General features: G+C 35.8%; 1 protein-coding gene across 1 annotated transcript in view; it reads left to right on the forward strand.

The window, feature by feature from the left end:
* Positions 1–19,312, forward strand: part of DOCK7 (dedicator of cytokinesis 7) — a 158,788-nt gene that overhangs the window by 116,942 nt on the left and 22,534 nt on the right. Inside the window, exons 34-42 of the mRNA XM_052638059.1 lie at positions 1,086–1,182; positions 3,866–3,962; positions 4,285–4,419; positions 5,384–5,536; positions 10,606–10,764; positions 11,408–11,508; positions 12,771–12,963; positions 15,215–15,358; positions 17,773–17,904. Of these exons, the coding sequence (XP_052494019.1) occupies positions 1,086–1,182; positions 3,866–3,962; positions 4,285–4,419; positions 5,384–5,536; positions 10,606–10,764; positions 11,408–11,508; positions 12,771–12,963; positions 15,215–15,358; positions 17,773–17,904 (1,211 nt within the window). The remainder of the gene's footprint in view (positions 1–1,085; positions 1,183–3,865; positions 3,963–4,284; positions 4,420–5,383; positions 5,537–10,605; positions 10,765–11,407; positions 11,509–12,770; positions 12,964–15,214; positions 15,359–17,772; positions 17,905–19,312) is intronic.

The raw sequence follows: 19,312 nt of genomic DNA on the forward strand, positions 1-19,312 counted from the left end.
CGCTTGTGCTCGATTAGTCTGAACCACTTCTGTTGCTGCTGCCCCTTAAAGGAGCCCATACCATTCACTCTGCCTTCTGTTTCTCTTGGGGGAGAGCCCCTCTGTTCTTCTCTCCTGCCTTCTGTAGACCAAAAGAAATAATTACTTTCAGAACCTTCCGTAATTTGTAGCTTTTATTCTTGTGGTCTTAAGTGCTGTGAAGAGAAATAAAGTAAATTAACAGGAAAGGAAGTGGTGGAAAGTTGAGGAAGGCCTTTCAGCAGAGGTGATGAATAACTGGCCAGTGAAAATTTGTGTGAAAAACAATCAGGTAAAAGGAACAATCACTATTGTGTACATCCTAAATCAAGAGCATATGTATTGAAACTACACACACACACACACACACACGATAATGGCAGTATAAACAAAGGTGGAGAAAATAAAATCATATCATGCATAGTCTTATAAACCATGGTTAAGATTTTCAGGAAGTCAGAATTTAAAAGTTTGCTTATTTACAAAAGTGTTGGGTTTTCTATATTATATTTAGCAAATATATCCTGTAACTGTTGTGAAAATTTTTAATAAAAAGCACCATTGTCAGGTTTTTCCACTTGTGTGGAGGATAAAATGGCTGTGTTAATAAAATTACTAACATTATGTAGTATCCCTTTTTTAAAATTTTATTTACTTATTTATGGCTGTTCTGGGCCTTCGACGCTGCATGGGCTCTTGTCTAGTTGTGGTGAGCAGGGGATGCTCTCCAGTTGCGGTTTGTGAGCGTCTCGTTTTGCTGGCTTTTCTTGTTGTAGAGTGCGGGCTCTCGGGCGAGTAGTCCTCAGCAGTTGGAGCACCTGGGCTCAGTCGCTGCGGCTCCTGGGCTCTAGGGCGCAGGCTCAGTAGTTGTGGCGGGCTTAGTTGCTCTGCAGCATGTGGGATCTTCCTTGATCAGGAACCAAACCCATGTCTCCTGCACTGATAGGTGGATTCTGTACCACTGAGCCACCAGGGAAGCCCTGTAGTATTTCTTATATGTTTGCAAATATACATGGATGTGGTCTGAAATAACATTTTTAAAGAAGGTTTTGAAATTTGTTTGACAGAGAGAAGCCCATCTGGAAGTGCCTTTGGAAGTCAAGAAAATCTGAGGTGGAGAAAAGATATGACTCACTGGCGTCAAAACACTGAGAAGCTTGACAAGTAATAAACCTTCTATTTTATCTTATTGATGGGCTTGTTGAATTTCAAGTGCAAGAAGGAAATGATTACTTTTAGTGTTATTTTATATAATTAAGCATTCAAATTTTAGAAGTCAGAACAGTTATATTTAATTTTTCCATTTTGGATTAAAAACAATTTGGGGGAAGAATTTTTCATATGGTATAGTAAAGCTAAAGGTTGCCTATTTAAATGTCACTTTATTTTCCCCAACAATACCCCTGGAAAATGGATTGAGCAACTATTTTTGAAATGTCACCATTGTGGGTGTCACACTGAAAGTAAGTATTTCAAGGATTATAAAAAATTAGAAAATCTTTGCTCTCTTAGAGCTTAAAATATAGTTAAAGAAAGACAAAACACTATAAGTCTTCTGTTTCTAGTATGGAGACAAACTAGGTACACCAACTGGCTACTCTATTGCCAAAAACAACTAAAAATACACTTTCGTGAGTCCAGGATTCTAAAGGACTGCATCTTCATAAGGGGAACTGGAAATAAACCCTTCTCACTGCCCAGGTAACCACAGATAACATTGCTTGGCTTGAAAATTGCTTGGCATTGTGTCAGAGGGCTGCAATCTTTTCCTGATAATTTCTGATTTCAGGTAACTTGATAGGCCCCTAAAACTTTGAGAATATAGTGACCAATTCATTTGGGTTTGGCTAGTACTCTTAAATTTAGCAGTGAATGTCCCAGGGACCCCCCTGCCTACCCAGTCCTGTCCTAAATTGGTCACCCTGAGAACCATCTTCCATCCAAACTTTAGAGGGTTCTCACAGAGAAGCTTTCAGAATATTAGCTCTCCTACATGCTCAGTAGCTCAGTCATGTCTGACTCTTTAGGACCCTGTGGGCTGCATTTTGTGACGTTCCTCTGTCCATGGGATTCCCTAGGCAAGAATACAAGGTTGCTGTTTCCTTCTCCAGGAGATCTTCCTGACCCAGGGATCGAACTCACATCTCCTGCTTGGCAGGCAGATTCTTTACCAGGGAAACCAGCTCTCCCACAGTAAAATCATAAAACATAGGAAGCAAGGCCCTGTGGGAGCCAGCAGAGACAGAAGCAGCAGGATCAGTCCCACATAGATAAGTTTAAGATTGTCAGAAACTCTTAGTCTCTTTATGCTGCTATGACAAAATGACATGCACTGGGTCACTTTTAAATAACAGAAATTTATTTCTTACAGTTCTGAAGGCTGGGGAGTTCAAGATCATTGCACCAACAGATTCAGTATCTGGTGAAGGCCCTTTTCTGGGTTTATAGGCTTCTTGCTGTGTTCCCTTACGGTTTAAGGACAAGGAAATTCCTAGGGGCTTCTTTTATAGAGGCATTAATCTCATTCATGAGGGCTCTGCCCTGATTCTCCAATCACCTTCCGAAAGCTGTACCTCCTAACACCATTACCTTAGGCATTAGATTTTCATTGTATGAATTTGGCAGGAAAGATACATACTTGGACCAGAGCAGATGCTGTATGTAACTGTGTTAAAAATTCTTAAAGTTTGGGGGTCTGCTTTTCTGTCTTTTTTGTCCATTTCTTTAATTATTTTTCCATATGTATTGTGTTTTTTAAAAATCACAAAGCACTGAGATACTATGTTATTAGTATGTGGCTTTACTTCTGCACTTGTATTATGTGTTCTCTTCGCTTATCTTACCTTGCTTTATGGAAGCCATTTTCTTTTTCTTTTTGGTATTTTCCTGATTCTTTTGGTTTAAACATCTTGTTTTTCATGTGTCTTCACAAAATCTCACTGGAATTTTAAGTTTGAGTATTATATTTCTTTTCCAATTTAATTCTAATATTGTATTTTCTCCTTAAATGTATAAAATGTAAATTCATAAACTGTTCTCTTTAGTGGTAGTAATAAAGATTCAGACTTTAAATAATAGCTAACTTTGAACAGATAGCATTTAATATGCCCTTGTATTTTTGCTTTGATTTATATATATATTTTTTGGTCTATTTGGTTGTAGTTTCCATATATACATTGTGATTGAAATGTCAACTTTACTCATAAATTGCATATATTCATTAAATTTTAAATAATACTTTTGTAAATATTAGTATTCAAGTAAACCACTTTATTACATCAAGTTTTATTTCTAATGAGTAATTCCATCCAGAATCTCACTGAAGAGTTACTCATTTTCTGTATTAAAATTTTTGTATCAGAAATTTGGGAAAATTAGACAAAACTTTATTTTTAAGAAAGTTCTTTTATCCTAAATAAATATGTTGAAAATCCTTGAAGTGGTAACATGAATACTAAACATTTTGGGTACTGCTTTAAAGTAGCCCTAAATACAAGCCTATATAGCACCACCTAGTGTCTGTGCCGTTTAGAACAAAACAGTGTTTTCCTGTGTTTGCTGTAACTCTCTCTGAAAGCCTTTAGTGGCCCTGTAGTACTGTAATGGGGTGAGAAAGTCTTGGCATGTTTGACAAATGTAGATTAAAACAAAACATTTTTAAACATGCAGAATATTTTTCCTTATCCAATTAATAACTTCGCACTCGGGCAACTATTGGAAAAACTTCCCCTGAAAAAATGATTCCAAGGTTTTTAAATTTCTGTACATCTTTAAGTCTTTTGTGAATTTCAGATCTATTGGATTTTCTAAAAGATAACATATAATTTCTTCTAATCTTTTGTTTTAGGTCAAGAGCAGAGATTGAACACGAAGCACTGATTGACGGCAATCTGGCTACTGAAGCAAATCTAATCATTCTGGATACATTAGAGATTGTTGTTCAGGTAAAAACACTAATAAGAGGAATTTAAACTAGTATAGATTTGGTAAATTACGGTTGGGGAAAAAGGTATTTATTGAACCATATAGTTATATTTAAATATCAGTAGATCCCAAAAGTTATGTCCTCGCTTCTCTTTTTTTCTCATTTAAATTCTGTCCATTCTTTTTTTCCCCTTTTCTTAACAAAATCCCTCTCAGCTTCTTTTCTTTGAGGAGCTTCTAGATCTTACATTATCTTTTTCCTATTAAAATTTTTATTTGTTAATTTTTACATATTCTGTCTCTAACCAGATTACAGTTAACATCTCTGTTTTTAAATTGCAGACAGTTTCTGTAACAGAATCCAAAGAGAGCATCCTTGGTGGGGTGCTGAAAGTGTTACTACACAGCATGGCCTGTAACCAAAGTGCAGTTTATCTACAGCACTGTTTTGCTACCCAGAGAGCCCTGGTTTCAAAGGTGGGTTATTTTTGTGCCTGCTGTCTTGTCAGACTTTGTTTTCTTTGCTAACATTGTCTAAGATCACTTGATACATTCATTGATTATATCTTAAATATATTTATAGATAAAATTTTAGTAATAACCTAAGACTTTATTCTTCTTTGCCTGTCCTCTACTGCTTATTTCTTTCTTATTTGGACTACCTTTAACCTGTTTTCTGGATTGGAAAAAAAAAAAAAAAAAGAGTAGTTTTGATGTGGAGAAGGGCTTGAAATTAATAGCCTGTTTTAAATATTGGGCTTTTTGTGTTTTCATCCTATTTTATCTATTTCTTATTGATGTGAATTATCAAGAATTAGTGTGCCAGTTGTTCAGTCCATTGAAATTAGCTTATCCTAGGTCAATGGAAAGAAAAGTACTTGTTTTGTTTGTTTAACTACTTCAAATATTTATTTCCTATTTTTGTTTTCCTCTGACAATCTATATTCTTAATCTTGAAGGTATCTATTTCATCTTTTAGTCATCTTATAAGATGAAACTTAGCCAGTGAAGATGAAATATACCATTTTGTAATAGTAAGAACATTTCATGCTGTGCAGCAAAAAACTAACATAATATTATAAAGCAACTATATTTCAATAAAAATTAATAGATTTTATCATAGACTTATTATGTGTTACTATAGTAAGTGTTTTATTCACATTATCTAATCTAAGGTAGTCATACAGTCCCACATAGGTAATATTATTAAGCCCATTTTATGGAAGAGAAAACCTGTCCAAGGTCACAGTACTAACATAGTCCATATTCAAACCCAGTCTGTCTAGTTCTCTGGTCCATTTTATTAACCAGTAGCAAATATCATCTCTTAAACATGCTTTCAATTTCTGGGCTACACTAACAAATCTCTCCATCAGGCTATATTAACACATATGTGAAGCTCCTTCTACATAAATTCAGTGGTGGGATTGTTTCTTTACAGTTCCCGGAGCTCTTGTTTGAAGAAGAAACAGAGCAGTGTGCTGACCTATGCCTCCGGCTTCTGCGGCACTGTAGCAGTAGCATCAGTACCATACGGTCACATGCTAGTGCCTCCCTTTACCTGCTTATGAGACAGAACTTTGAGATTGGGAATGTAAGTGTTTCATTGTAGGACTGTATCTTTGGATTCATAATGAACTATAACTTCTGTAGGTATCTATTAAGTGGGTTTGGGGAGAGCATGGCATTTTGGGGTGTATTTTGAGTCTAATCTTAAGACTATTTCTTTTTCTCATTCTGTGGATAACATAAAAATCCAAATCTCCAGTTTTATTTTGTATACTAACAATAACGTATAGTAGTACAGATTTAAACTACAAATGTATGTTGAGCGACTATAAATTATAATTATTATCATTAAGTGAAGTAAAGTAATAAGAAAAATTAAAAGTTTAAACATCTTTGCTCGATATTTTATGATTCTATGCCAGTCTTAGAAGAATTCCATGTCTTCATTTATGGTTTTTTATTTGATTATAGATTTATGTGTTGTATTTTTCCTAGCTTTTTGAGTCCAATGTTTAGTTCATTGATTCTTACTCATGTAATTATTTAAGGTTTAGAATATTGCATTGTGCTCTTTTGAGGTCTCATTGGTTCTAGTACCTAGTATTTTTAGTATTCTTGGTTTCTATTCAATACATAATTTGTAATTTCAGTTTGTATTTTCGTTTCAACCTGAAGTTTTAAAGTTGTGATGATGATGATGTTCTGTTGCTCAGTCAGGTCCTACTCCTTGCGACCCCATGGACTGTAGCACACCAGGCTTCCCCGTCCTTCACCATCTCCCGGAGCTTGCTCAAACTCATGTTCATTGAATTGGTGATGCCAACAAGCCACCTCTTCCTCTGTCGTCCAGTTCTCCTCCTGCCTTCAATTTTTCCCAGCATCAGGGTCTTTTCTAATGAGTCAACTCTTTGCATCAGGTGGTCAGAGTATTGGAGCTTTAGCTTCAGCATCAGTCCTTCCAATGAATATTCAGGATTGTTTTCCTTCAGGATTTACTGGTTTGATCTCCTTGCAGAGTTAAAGTTTTGATGATAATTTTTGGGTTTTGTTTGTTTTCCGGCTATCCTGTGGCTTGCAGAATCTTAGTTCCCAACGAGAGATTGAACCCAGGCCCTCAGTAGTGAAAGCGTGGAGCCCTAACCATTGGACTGCCAGGGAATTCCCAGTAATTTTTAGTTTTACTGCAGAGTGATCATAGTACAATTAATATGTCTCCATTTTGGTATTATGGATGTGTGTGTTTGTGTATTCAAACATAAAATGTTTTTATTAATGTGTTACACAAGCATTTACAAAGAAGTGGTGCTTTATTTTCGTCTCTTTGGTTGACTAAAGGAGATGATTTAAAGCCTACATATTGTCTATTTCTCCTTTTGGTCCTATTTGGTAAAGTGATATTCATAACTGTTTGATATATTGATAACTACTATTCGTAACTATTATATCTTACTAAGAATTATTCCCTTTAGAATTAAAGAAGACTCTGAGATGGCTTAATTTAAAATTTTTATATTTTTGACCTGACTTCTGCCTTGTGTACTTTTGACCTCGACTTTCTTTCTAATTTGGAAGTGGCTTAGGTTATCTTTGCCTGTCCTTTTGTTTTCACTGTTTTGAATCACTTTATTTTAAATGTGTGTCTTGAGTTGGATTTTTGCTTTGTAATTCAGTTTCTAAGTTGAATTAAACCTTTCATCCTTGTTATTATATCAGCTACATCCTGGGTTTGTGTTGTATTATTTTGTTATGCTTCCCCACTCCTCTCCTTAAAAAAATGTGTTGGTTGTTTTCATCTTGTACATAGTAAGTTCACCTTAAAGTTTATATTGCTTTAGTGGTTACCTTTATAATTACGTAGTACCTTCAGTCCTCTGTTTCTTTAATCATACATTCTCAGTGGAGGCAGTATTGTCACCAGCCTAGTGGGTATTAGTTCTTAGCTATCACAGTGGCTTCCCTTGAGTTCTTATATTTCTATGATTTTTTTTTCCTTCCTGAAGTTAATGGCTTCATAAATTTTTAAAAATTCAAAGTAAAATATTTTAATTAGAATTTTCATGTTTCATGACCACATTTTCCTATTAAGTATTCTTTATCTGGTATTTCACTGATCTTTACCTTTTTGTTATTCAACATAGAATGAGGCAGTTTCTATTGGCCCAGGTATTTGTAGGACATTCTATTTCTCTCCAGCCCTTTGGGATTTTTTTTGGTTGTTTTTTCCTCAAGACAGATAGTTTTATCACGTCAAAGTGAGTTTCTTATTTAAATTTAAAAGAAGTGTTTTTCCCATTATTTCTTAAATCAGCACCCTAGGATTCCTCGCTATTTGCTATCCCCTCTTTGCCTTCCACTGAAGCTGCTTCCTATTTAGCTTGTCTTGGGAGCCCTTATGCATTTTTCTAATGTATAGATTATATCAGTCTCCTCATTTTGCTGAAATAGAGTTTATGGACTTTTTTTCTATTCATCTTTTATTTTTATATGAAATGCAGGAGAATAGGAACTTGCTACCTCACACTGTCCTATTTTTACTGGAAGCCGTCTTCTCTCCTAATTCAGAACAAAGAATCTAGTTACTTTATAGATCTTATTTAGTTTTTGAAATAAGAGTCCCTAAAATTTGACTACACTGGAGTTTTCCTCTGTTATTTTAGGAAAGCTTTATATTAATACAGGAGAATTAAAAATGGGTAATTTATCATGTTAATGTCATGTAGTACCTCTAGAAAGGAATAGGTGATTTATACTTGCACGATTTTATATAGATTGTATATTCAAGTGATATTAGAACTAAGTATTAAATTGTGTTCTAGGTACTGTGGTAGGCATTGGGCAAACATAGATAAAAGGAAACTTATTTTAAAATAGCATCTATTAGGGTAGGAGATGAACAGGTAATGTTCAGCTAGTAATAGTAAGTACCTACTTTAGATGGTTTTGTGAGGATTATATAAATTAATATTAAATAACACACATTATATCAGTAACTGGCTCTGAGCAAATGTTCAGTATGTGTTTGCTGTTGATATACTGAGAGGCAAGCACAGGGAACTGTATAAGCACAGAGAAAAAGAGCATATACTCTCAAGGAGGGTTTCAGAAAGAGGAGATGCCTGAACTAAGGATGAATTGCCCATGCAGATGGAGAAGTAGTGGGTAGACGTTTTAGGTAACAAAAATGGCACATACGTAATTAGAAAGGCATTGAGGTGAGAGAAGGAAACGCAAACAGAGAAGGAAACTTTTTTAGCACTTCTTAATTATTATGGCTCAAAGAGAGAGTAATAGATAAAATTGTAATTGAAATGTTTAGATTAAGCTGTCATAGGACAGATACTTGTTTATCACTGTACTTTCAGTTCCCACCATGTAGTTTGGCAGGTTTATTTGGTTACATACATGAATTTTGTCTGCAAAGCTGTGAGCAGCCAGTGAAGTATTTTAAGAAGAAGACTAATATGTACATTCAGATTTACATTTTACAAAAATTTCCCTGATGCTACTTAGCAGGTACGGAAAAAGAAAGATTGGTTAGGAAGTTATTGCAGTAATCCAGGTAAGAAATGATAAGGGCATAAAGTAAAGCAATGGCATTGAGAATGGAGAAAGAACAGATTGGAACAGATTAGAAGATGATGTAGATTGAGTTTATAGTATGAATAATGAATGGGCAGAATGGCTATGGAATGACTCCTGGTTTGGGGCCTGTGTAACTGACTACAATAGTAGCACCGTTTATTTAATCAATAGGACAGACTTTATTTTCTTGGGCTCCAAAACCACTGTGGGTGGTGAGTGCAGCCTCGAAATTAAAAGATACTTGCTCTTTGGAAGAAAAGTAATGTCAAACCTAGACAGGGTATTAAAAAGCAGAGCCATTACTTTGCCTGCAAAGGTCCATATAGTCAAAGCTATGGTTTTTCCAGTAGTCACGTACAGATGTGAGAGGTGGACAATAAAGAAGGCTGAATGCTGAGGAATTGATGTCTTCGAGCTGTGGTGCTGGAGATATTGAACCTGAAGCTCCAGTAGTTTGGCTACCTGATGCGAAGAGCCAACTCATTGAAAGAGACCCTGATTCTGGGAAAGATTTTAGGCAGGGGGAGAAAGGGGTGACAGAGGATGAGATGGTTGGATGGCATCACTGCCTCACTCAACTGACATGAGTTTGAACAAGCCCCAGGAGATAATGAAGGACAGGAAAGCCTGTCCTGCTGCAGTTCTTGCGGTTGCAAAGAGTTGGACACCACTTAGGGACTGAACAACAACAAAGGTTGTCACTGAAAACCTCTTAAAAGTGTTTTCATAGTGGGGAATGGTGAAACAGAAATGAATTTACAACAAAAAAGGAAGAATGCAAACTCTTACAGTCATCATTCCAAAGTATATACCTTTAAGTTACTTTGTAAAGGATATGAGTTAAGTTATACTTTTATCATAGCAGTGGACATAATTAAATCAGGTAGAGTGTAGTGACCACATCTGACACTTAAGAATTTTGTGATGTTGGTCAAGTTCTTTAATGTCATCTGTAAAAATGGTGCTGTTGTTAATAACATATACCTCATAGAAGGTCAGAGAAGGCGATGGCACTCCACTCCAGTATTCTTGCCTGGAAAATCCCATGGATGGAGGAGCCTGTTAGGCTGCAGTCCATGGGGTCGTGAAGAGTTGGACACGACTGAGCGACTTCACTTTTCACTTTGATGCATTGGAGAAGGAAATGGCAACCCACTCCAGTGTTCTTGCCTGGAGAATCCCAGGGATGGGGGAGCCTGGTGGGCTGCCATCTATGGGGCTGGACAGAGTTGGACACGACTGAAGTGACTTAGCAGCAGCAGCAGCAGCAGCAGCAGCAGCAGCAGCAGCAGCATAGGTCAATGTAAAGTCTAGGCACAACTTCTAATTCAAGTCTAACCCACAATTTTTTTTCAACTTTGTTTTTTAGGCTGTTATCACTGGAAGATTCTAAGCTTTATGTCCATTTAAAAACAGGATTTCAATACTACACATTTCATTACTTTTTCAAAAATATTTTTTCTAGAATGATGTTTTATACTAACTTTTTCCTGATAGGAAGTGAAAAAAATAGACACTTCCCCTTTAAGCTTTCCTTTATTAAATATCTGCCTGGCAATTTCTCTGTTACAGAACTTCGCCAGGGTTAAAATGCAGGTAACCATGTCACTGTCTTCCTTGGTGGGCACATCTCAGAATTTTAATGAAGAATTTTTAAGACGTTCTTTAAAGACTATACTGACATATGCTGAAGAAGATTTGGAATTGAGGGAAACAACATTTCCTGATCAGGTCAGAAATGCTACTTTTTAGAGCATGAACTGAAATAGGAATTGTAAATAGGCATTTCCCAAATTGTTAAATCAAACTTCAGTTTTTCCTGGCAGAACCTATATTTTTCTTTCAATCCATATGCGTCATAGATAGGACTGAATCTCTGTTTTAATAAGCCACTCTTCTTTCTCATAATGGTTAATATTTTTGGTGTTTAATTCTGTGAATTTGTGCCGAAAAGAACACTAGACTTAGTCAGTATGGATAAATAAAAAACTTTATGATGAAAGTGTTCCCACTGATTTGTGAAACAGTAGTTTGCCTCAAAAACTAAGTTTATACAAACTACCTTTTGAGAAAATCTGAAAATCAGAAAGAACTTCATTTTGTATTCCTTATATCCGTATATGTTTCTTATTTCTACTAGTAGTTCTACTTGTTTCTGGGTGAGAGAAGTGAAAAAATAGTGGGCTGATGAATTTGTATAAAATTTACTCTTCACCCATCTTACCCCAGCATACCCACAGTCTTTATAGAACTATATCAAAATTGTTTGTTTTGAAAGCTTTAGATTTCCAATCTGAAATATCTTCCAAACTAATCTAATGGTTGTGAATAAATGACAGCTGAAGAATGTTTTTCATATAATTCTCTGCTACAGGTTCAAGATTTGGTTTTTAATCTCCATATGATCCTTTCTGATACTGTTAAAATGAAGGAACACCAGGAGGATCCTGAAATGTTAATTGATCTAATGTACAGGTAGCGTTTGTTTAATTCACTTATACCTTGTATTGTTGTTGGCTGCTTAGTTTTGTCCACCTCTTTTGTGACCCCATGGACGGTAGCCCACCAGGCTCCTCTGTCCATGGGCTTTCCCAGGCAAGAATGCTGGAGTGGGCTGCCATTTCCCTCTCCAAGTTAACTTCCTGACCCAGGGATCAAACCCACATCTCCTGCAATAGCAGATGGACTTTTTACCACTGAGCCACCTGGGAAGCCCTGTGTCTTGTATAATGGGGCTTAAGTTAATACAATACACAGAAACATGAGTTTACAAGAATACAAAAATTATTTGTCATTTTCTAATGGTAATTAAAGCCCACTCCAGTATTCTTGCCTGGAGAATCCCATGGACAGAGGAGCCTGGCAGGCTATGGTCCACGGGGTGCAAAGAGTCAGACATGACTGAAGCGACTTAGCAAGGCATGGCAATGGTGATTAAAAAATCAAAACGTGCTTTATCAGATCCCCTATGACACTTCTTCTTTTAAGAATTATGAATAATTGTTCAGTGTATTTATTGATTATCAAAAACAAGATTTTTAAAATAATGACGTAGTTAAGACCTTGGCATCCTGGGCCCTAGAGTTCCTAGGAAGGCTGAAGACCCACATTTTAAACGTAAAAATTAGTTCTTTAAGAAGAAAATATAGTGTATTAATACTTTATTACAACATTAATTTTACTAATGTTAGACATGGTTTTTGCCTATAGGCTGATATATTTATTGGGTATTTTTAGAATTTTGTTAATTCCTATTGTATCTTCAAAGATGTAAGTAAAGCTTGACTTTTTCTTTGCCATTTGACCTTCATTTTTTTACAGTTTTGGAGTTTCTTAAAGACAAGAATAAAATATTCCCTTTAAAATTAAGGTGATACAATGAAAGAATCTTTTATAAATTTTTTTCCTTGAATATAAAACTTATTTAGAGCCCCATAATAAACATGTAAATTCCCAGATCTTCTGTTACTGTTTCCTTAAAGGGCAGATTTTCATATAAAATGTCTCTTTTTTTTAAGCTCCCCCCTACCCCCACACACACAAAAAAAACCTGATACTAACCATTCCATGGGCCCACAATTATTTCTCTAAGCACACTCAAAAGCATGTTCATACAGCCCAAAAACTTGTCTTAATAGGTTGTGTTTGGTAATAGAAGCCTACACACTGAACAGGCAATTTGAACTCCCTTCCAGATTAGGAAGCAAATGCTAATTGAGAATTTCTGTTCTAACTAGAATTGCCAAGGGCTACCAGACCTCTCCAGATCTGCGGCTGACCTGGTTGCAGAACATGGCTGGCAAACACTCAGAGCGCAGCAATCATGCTGAAGCTGCCCAGTGCCTCGTTCACTCAGCAGCACTTGTCGCTGAATATCTGAGCATGTTGGAGGACCGGAAGTATCTTCCAGTGGGATGTGTAACCTTTCAGGTAGGAATCTGCCTTAATCAAGGTATGTCCTTTTTTGGTCTAACTTTTCTCACTGCTGTTTATATTCATCCAGCTGATAATGAAAGCACAGACTGAAAGTGATGCTTCACAAGATGAATTAACATTTCACTATCACTTTCATTAATATGTTTTTAAAGAGTATTTCTTGTTAATTCTCTTCCATGTTTTCTTACCTGTACATTATCAGTGCTGTGTAAACTACATTTATTCTCTTTGCCTATACTGCTATGGACTTCATAGCATCTATGAAATACATTCAAAATATTGAAAATCAGGATAGTGGACACTCTTAATTGGCTTTTAATTAAAATACCAGGTAAACCAGCATTCTCCGTTATTTATGCTTATATAAAATATGCTAAGATATGACTCAGAGATGATAGTTTATGCTCTGGTAGGGCTACATACCTCTGACGCACTGGCTGAATTCTTTGCCTACCAAGAGTCAATTCTGCTTTGCTTTTCTTCAAAGCCTCTTTAATTCCAGGTTTAGGAAGTTATAAAAATTATTTAAATATTATGTTCTCTGATAAATCAAAATACAAAAAGAAAGTGAGTTATTGTTTCTGTGAAAATTATTAATAAGCTGAATATTTTGCAAAGAGATCAAGACAAGTAGAAAAAGATTGAGGGAAAATCTCCAAGAAATCTAGGATAATTTGATAATCTTTTAAGTTCAAGTTTTTACTCTAAAGAAACCAAAACTGAAAATCTTAAATGGAGGTTACATTGTGGGTATTTAGTCAAGAGAGATTACATGGAACTCTGATCTTGAGACCCGTACACAAAGAAAAGGCCTTGGATCTACTTCAAGAAATTGACAGATGTGTGACTCAGTTCAGTTCAGTTCAATCGCTCAGTTGTGTCCGACTCTTTGCGACCGCATGAATCACAGCACGCCAGGCCTCCCAGTCCATCACCAACTCCCAGAGTTCACTCAGACTCACATCCATCAAGTCAGTGATGCCATCCAGCCATCTCATCCTCTGTCGTCCCCTTCTCCTCCTGCCCCCAGTCCTTCCCAGCATCAGTCTTTTCCAATGAGTCAACTCTTCGCATGAGGTGGCCAGAGTACTGGAGTTTCAGCTTTAGCATCATTCCTTCCAAAGAAATCCCAGGGTTGATCTCCTTCAGAATGGACTAGTTGGATCTCCTTGCAGTCCAAGGGACTCTCAAGAGTCTTCTCTAGCACCACACTTCAAAAGCATCAATTCTTTGGCGCTCAGCTTTCTTCACAGTCCAACTCTCACATCCATACGTGACCAGGGGAAAAACCATAGCCTTGACTAGACGGACCTTTGTTGGCAAAGTAATGTCTCTGCTTTTGAATATGCTATCTAGGTTGGTCATAACTTTCCTTCCAAGGAGTAAGCAAAGCTAACAGACAAATCATGGCTGCATTCACCATCTGCAGTGATTTTGGAGCCCCCAAAATAAAGTCAGATACTGTTTCCACTGTTTCCCTATCTATTTTCCGTGAAGTGATGGGACCAGATGCCATGATCTTAGTTTTCTGAATGTTGAGCTTTAAGCCAACTTTTTCACTCTCCACTTTCACTTTCATCAAGAGGCTTTTTAGTTCCTCTTCACTTTCTGCCATAAGGGTGGTGTCTTCAGCATATCTGAGGTGATTGATATTTCTCCTGGTAATCTTGATTCCAGCTTGTGCTTCTTCCAGCCCAGCATTTCTCAGGATGTACTCTGCATATAAATTAAATATCTAGGTTCAAATAAAATATTTAAGGTATGTATGTATCATTTTTTCAGAAGTAATAATGGATCCCAATCTCATTGGGTAAGAGGGCTTTTTAATATACTTGAGTGTTTTCATTAATTTGATGTATGTTAGGCAAGCCTTGAGACCATTTTTGTATCTGAGTTTCCCTGATAGGGAGTTTTAACAACATCAATCAAATTAAAACTAAACACTGTTTAAGTCACCTTAGGTGTTCTGTTACATATTACAATTTTCCTTAGCCCATGATTTTTTAAAATTTTCTTTTTTACAACTTTTTATTAATGAAAAAGTTAGCAGTGGTGTTACATTTTATTGTCATCTTCACAATACAAGAAGTTTTTGGAGATTTGTCTGTTAGCTTTGCATTGACCACCCCCTCTTTTTTTTTTTAATTAGCTGATAGCTGTATTTCATCTTCAGTTATTTCATATATATCATTCATGTTAAGAAATTAATTCCGTTTCACAAACCTAAACTTTTTTTTCCTCCTAGAATATTTCCTCTAATGTTTTAGAAGAATCTGCAGTCTCAGATGACGTGGTATCTCCAGATGAAGAAGGTATCTGCTCTGGAAAGTACTTTACTGAGTCAGGACTTGTGGGATTACTGGAGCAAGCAGCTGCTTCTTTCTCTATGGTAGATGACTCTTGTTCATTTCTTCCCACAATTATGTACTTCTTAGTTATTAGTGACATGTATATTTATGCTTTCTGCTTATGACTGTGCTTTTCATTTATGATAATTTTCTCTAAATATCTCAAGAAGTCTCTAGTAATGGATTTTCTTTTCGCATTCATCATTGCTTATTCCTTTTTAACAGTCTGTCAGTTCCTCCAGTGTTTTTCATCTGCTTGTTTGTGAACCAGCACTTAGTCTATAAGAGTTTTTTTGTTGTTGTTTTTAAGAAAACTTTTACCACAATACATTTTCTAAAACCTTAAAAAAGCCTCTGGTGCTCAGGAAAGTTACAGCCTCTCACCCGATTGGTGGCATAATGAGCTCTGTTAGGTAGACATTGAAGTGGTGTTAGGAACTTTATGAACTACGTCCTAGATCCCTTGTCTGACTTCCTTACCATGCTAGAAGTCCAGTCCTTGTCCCTCCCCATCTGTGTATGAAGAACTGAAGTAGTCATGTGGATCAGAGATGCGATATTTATTGGTGAAGGGAAAAAAATAGCGTGCTGAATCCTTGCTTACTTTCTTGAACCATGTTGATAGCATCACCTGCTTTCTGTGAGTTTTCTGATGAGTGTTTAGTGTCCCAGCACCAAGGTTTGCAAGACAGTGAGGTCCATGTTAGGGTAAAAGGGAAGCTTGATGTCATGTACTATTACCTGATGTAGTTAAGTAATAGTACATTACTTCCCCGTTGTACTGTTATTGGGAATCTGTTGTTGCTTCTCCTGGCCTTAACCATACCCAGCAATATGTTGGTTATGCATATAGATTTAGGAGGCATCTAGCCCCTTTCTCTGCCATCTTAGTAGTTAAAGCACTTCAGGCACAAATTACTCAACCTACCAGTGCCTTACTTTTCTTATCCATTAAATACATCTAATAATAGTACGTACTTCAAGGACTGCTGTCAGGATTAAATGAATTAACCTATGTAAAGTGCTAATCACAGTGCCTGGCTCCAAGTAAGTTTTAGTACATTTGCTGTTATCCTCTCATCATTATAGGTACTTAGAAGTAACTCATGTAAAAATGATTCTGAGACTCAAAGAACATTAGGTGTTTGTCCTCTTTAAAATTTCTTGTTTTTGAAGACCTTGGTTGTCCTGATTCCATTCCCAGATCTCTGTTCCTTGAGCTTCAGTTTAAGGGACCTGAACTAGTAGGGAAAAAGTTTTTGCTATTAATGGAATATTTTAATAAATATACATTCTCTGTATATGTGTGTAATTTTAATAATTCACAGGAGTGAATTTAGATTTGGTTACAGTGGCTTATGTTACAGAAGCCTCTATTTTGCAATAGCATTTAATTATGAATGTCATTCTTTTTCAGTTAATCTATTTAATATTAATTAAAATAATTACTGGGATATTTTAGTTACACTGAATATATTTTACTATTGCAGCTACATGATTGCTTAAATATACTCCTGTGAGCTGACTAGAAAATAAAAGAACCATATGTTTATTTTCTTGGGAAATGCTGATTTGTGAAGCAATGGGAACTTAGTGACTCTTGGAAAATATCTCTTTTCCTTCATCACAGCCACCAATCTATTACAAGAAAAGGGGATAGCAGTATAAACATGTTTTGTCCCATACTCTGATTATAATCAGAGCAACACTTGGCCAACCACTAGTAAACCAAAACCCCTACTTGAATAAAATCTAGTGGCTCAGAATCTTCTTATGTTTTGTTAAAGATCAGTGATTTTTCCATAGGAGAGTTCCCTTAAGATTTTCTGTGCCAATTTAATATTTTGGGAAAGTTAATAATTTTAGTGTCCTAGGAAGCAATAGATTTATGTGATATTTGTGTATCTGTGACTTGTAATAATTGGGTTTCTATGTCTCTGCTCTGAATTTGTTTTATTCAAAAGTTTATATGCATATAAAGGGACACACACATACACACATTTATCTTAGTTAAGTAATTACTGAGTTGGAGAAGGAAATGGCAACCCACTCTAGTACTCTTGCCTGGAGAATCCCATGGACTGAGGAGCCTGGTAGGCTACAGTCCATGGGGTCGCAAAGAGTCGGACACGACTGAGCAACTTCACTTCACTTCACTTCAGTTACTGAGTAGTTAAAGCAGAATGTCCAGTTCAAATTATATGGAAGTATAAATATACATATATGTACATGTGTGTATTTCAAATACAAAAACACAAATACACATATGTTTTCACTCAATAGAAGAGATAATATATTGTGCAAAATTATTTTATTAGATCTTAAAAATCAGTAGCGTTTGTTTTTATGTCCTATTGGAAAATAGTAGTATTGCCTTGGAAGTATTGTGAGTTCATAAATTGTAATTCACTCTCTTATCGATGTAAAAGAAAGCAATCTCTTATTATTCTTATAGGCTGGCATGTATGAAGCAGTTAACGAAGTTTACAAAGTACTTATTCCTATTCATGAAGCTAATCGGGATGCCAAGAAACTATCCACGATTCATGGTAAACTTCAGGAAGCCTTCAGCAAAATTGTTCATCAGGTAACAATTGTACTTTCTAACTTCAGTGTAAGTGGAGAAAACTGTCTACGAGCTTTAGTGTTGCTTTGTACTAATGTCAAACTAGATCCCGTGAAATGATCATTTTAATCAAGTTACAAATGAACAGTGTCAAAATGATGGTTCATGGCCAAAGCAAGACTCATTAACAAAAATGAATTTAACCTAAAGTAGATTATGATCATCATAACCTTCCCACATAGCTTCTCTTTTTTCTTCACTTTTTTGAATGATTACTAGTAGCTAATTTTTTTAAAATTGTGAGTTACTTTCTGTTTCACAGTGTGGGTAATAGTTGTGAATTTGATTTTTAAAATTGATTTCTATTCATTTTTTCCCCCAAAATGTTTTTATATTTAACTTTTTATTAAATGATATGAAAGCTTAATAAACTCCTAATATTTTTAATGATTTCAACTGAACTTTTAACTTTTTTCCAGATATTTTTATTCAGTCATGCTCTGACATATTTCTAATGTAAAAGTAATATTTAGTGAAAATAATAAATGGTTGTATTTATTTATTTATTCAATTATAATAGCATGATTTCAGTACTTATTTTTACTTCATGGGATCCACATATTATCTTTAAAATTAAAGTAAGCTTGGTTTGAAAATGAAGTAGACTACTAGCAGTTGATTTCCCTGAAGCTGAATCGCTGGCTCCATTGAAATACTCTGACACGTTATGTTAAGGGTCCTCCTCCTCCGCTTTTCTGCTCCTGCCCCTGTGCTCCCTGTGCTGTTGTCTGCTGTTGCCATCACCTAAGAATTGAAGTATAGCATTGTTTTCCACTTGCGCAAGCAGTGTTAGTCCCGCTTTATTGTCTTATCAGCTTGACTTCCTCTCTCTTGCCATGGACTAAGCTGTTCTAGATGAATTGATATAATCTGAAAAACTTAGTCTTAAATAGGGCTGCTATCCTGTTAAGCCAGGATTTTATTGTCATTGAATAAAATATTGGAGTGGCGAAAGATTATTAGAATTCTGGATCATAGCAGGTGGGTCTTTTTATAATCCAGTTATACTGTTAAATCTCGTCGCAGCTTCCCATATGTTGCACAAATTGCAAATTACACAGGTCAGGCCTGGAACATCTAGAGCGAGCAGCTTCCAAGAAACTTTCATCCATTTGTATCAAAGACATTTGGGCAAAATTTCAATTTCTATCCCAGCTTACCCTGGGAACTTCAGTGAAGTACAGCTCCCGTTAGTTAGTGAATCTAATTTAGACACAAACGAAACAAGCACTTAGCTTTCTTTCCCCTAAATTTGTACTTTTTACTTATTTAAAAGTTTTAAATGGTGAAATTTTAGCTTCTAGGTTTTAAACAAGCAATTTATAAAATTATCATAGGTCTTAAGTGAAGGAATATGGTGTTTAAAATA

This window comes from Budorcas taxicolor, chromosome 3, assembly GCF_023091745.1.
Source record: "Budorcas taxicolor isolate Tak-1 chromosome 3, Takin1.1, whole genome shotgun sequence".
Classification (NCBI taxonomy): domain Eukaryota; kingdom Metazoa; phylum Chordata; class Mammalia; order Artiodactyla; family Bovidae; genus Budorcas; species Budorcas taxicolor.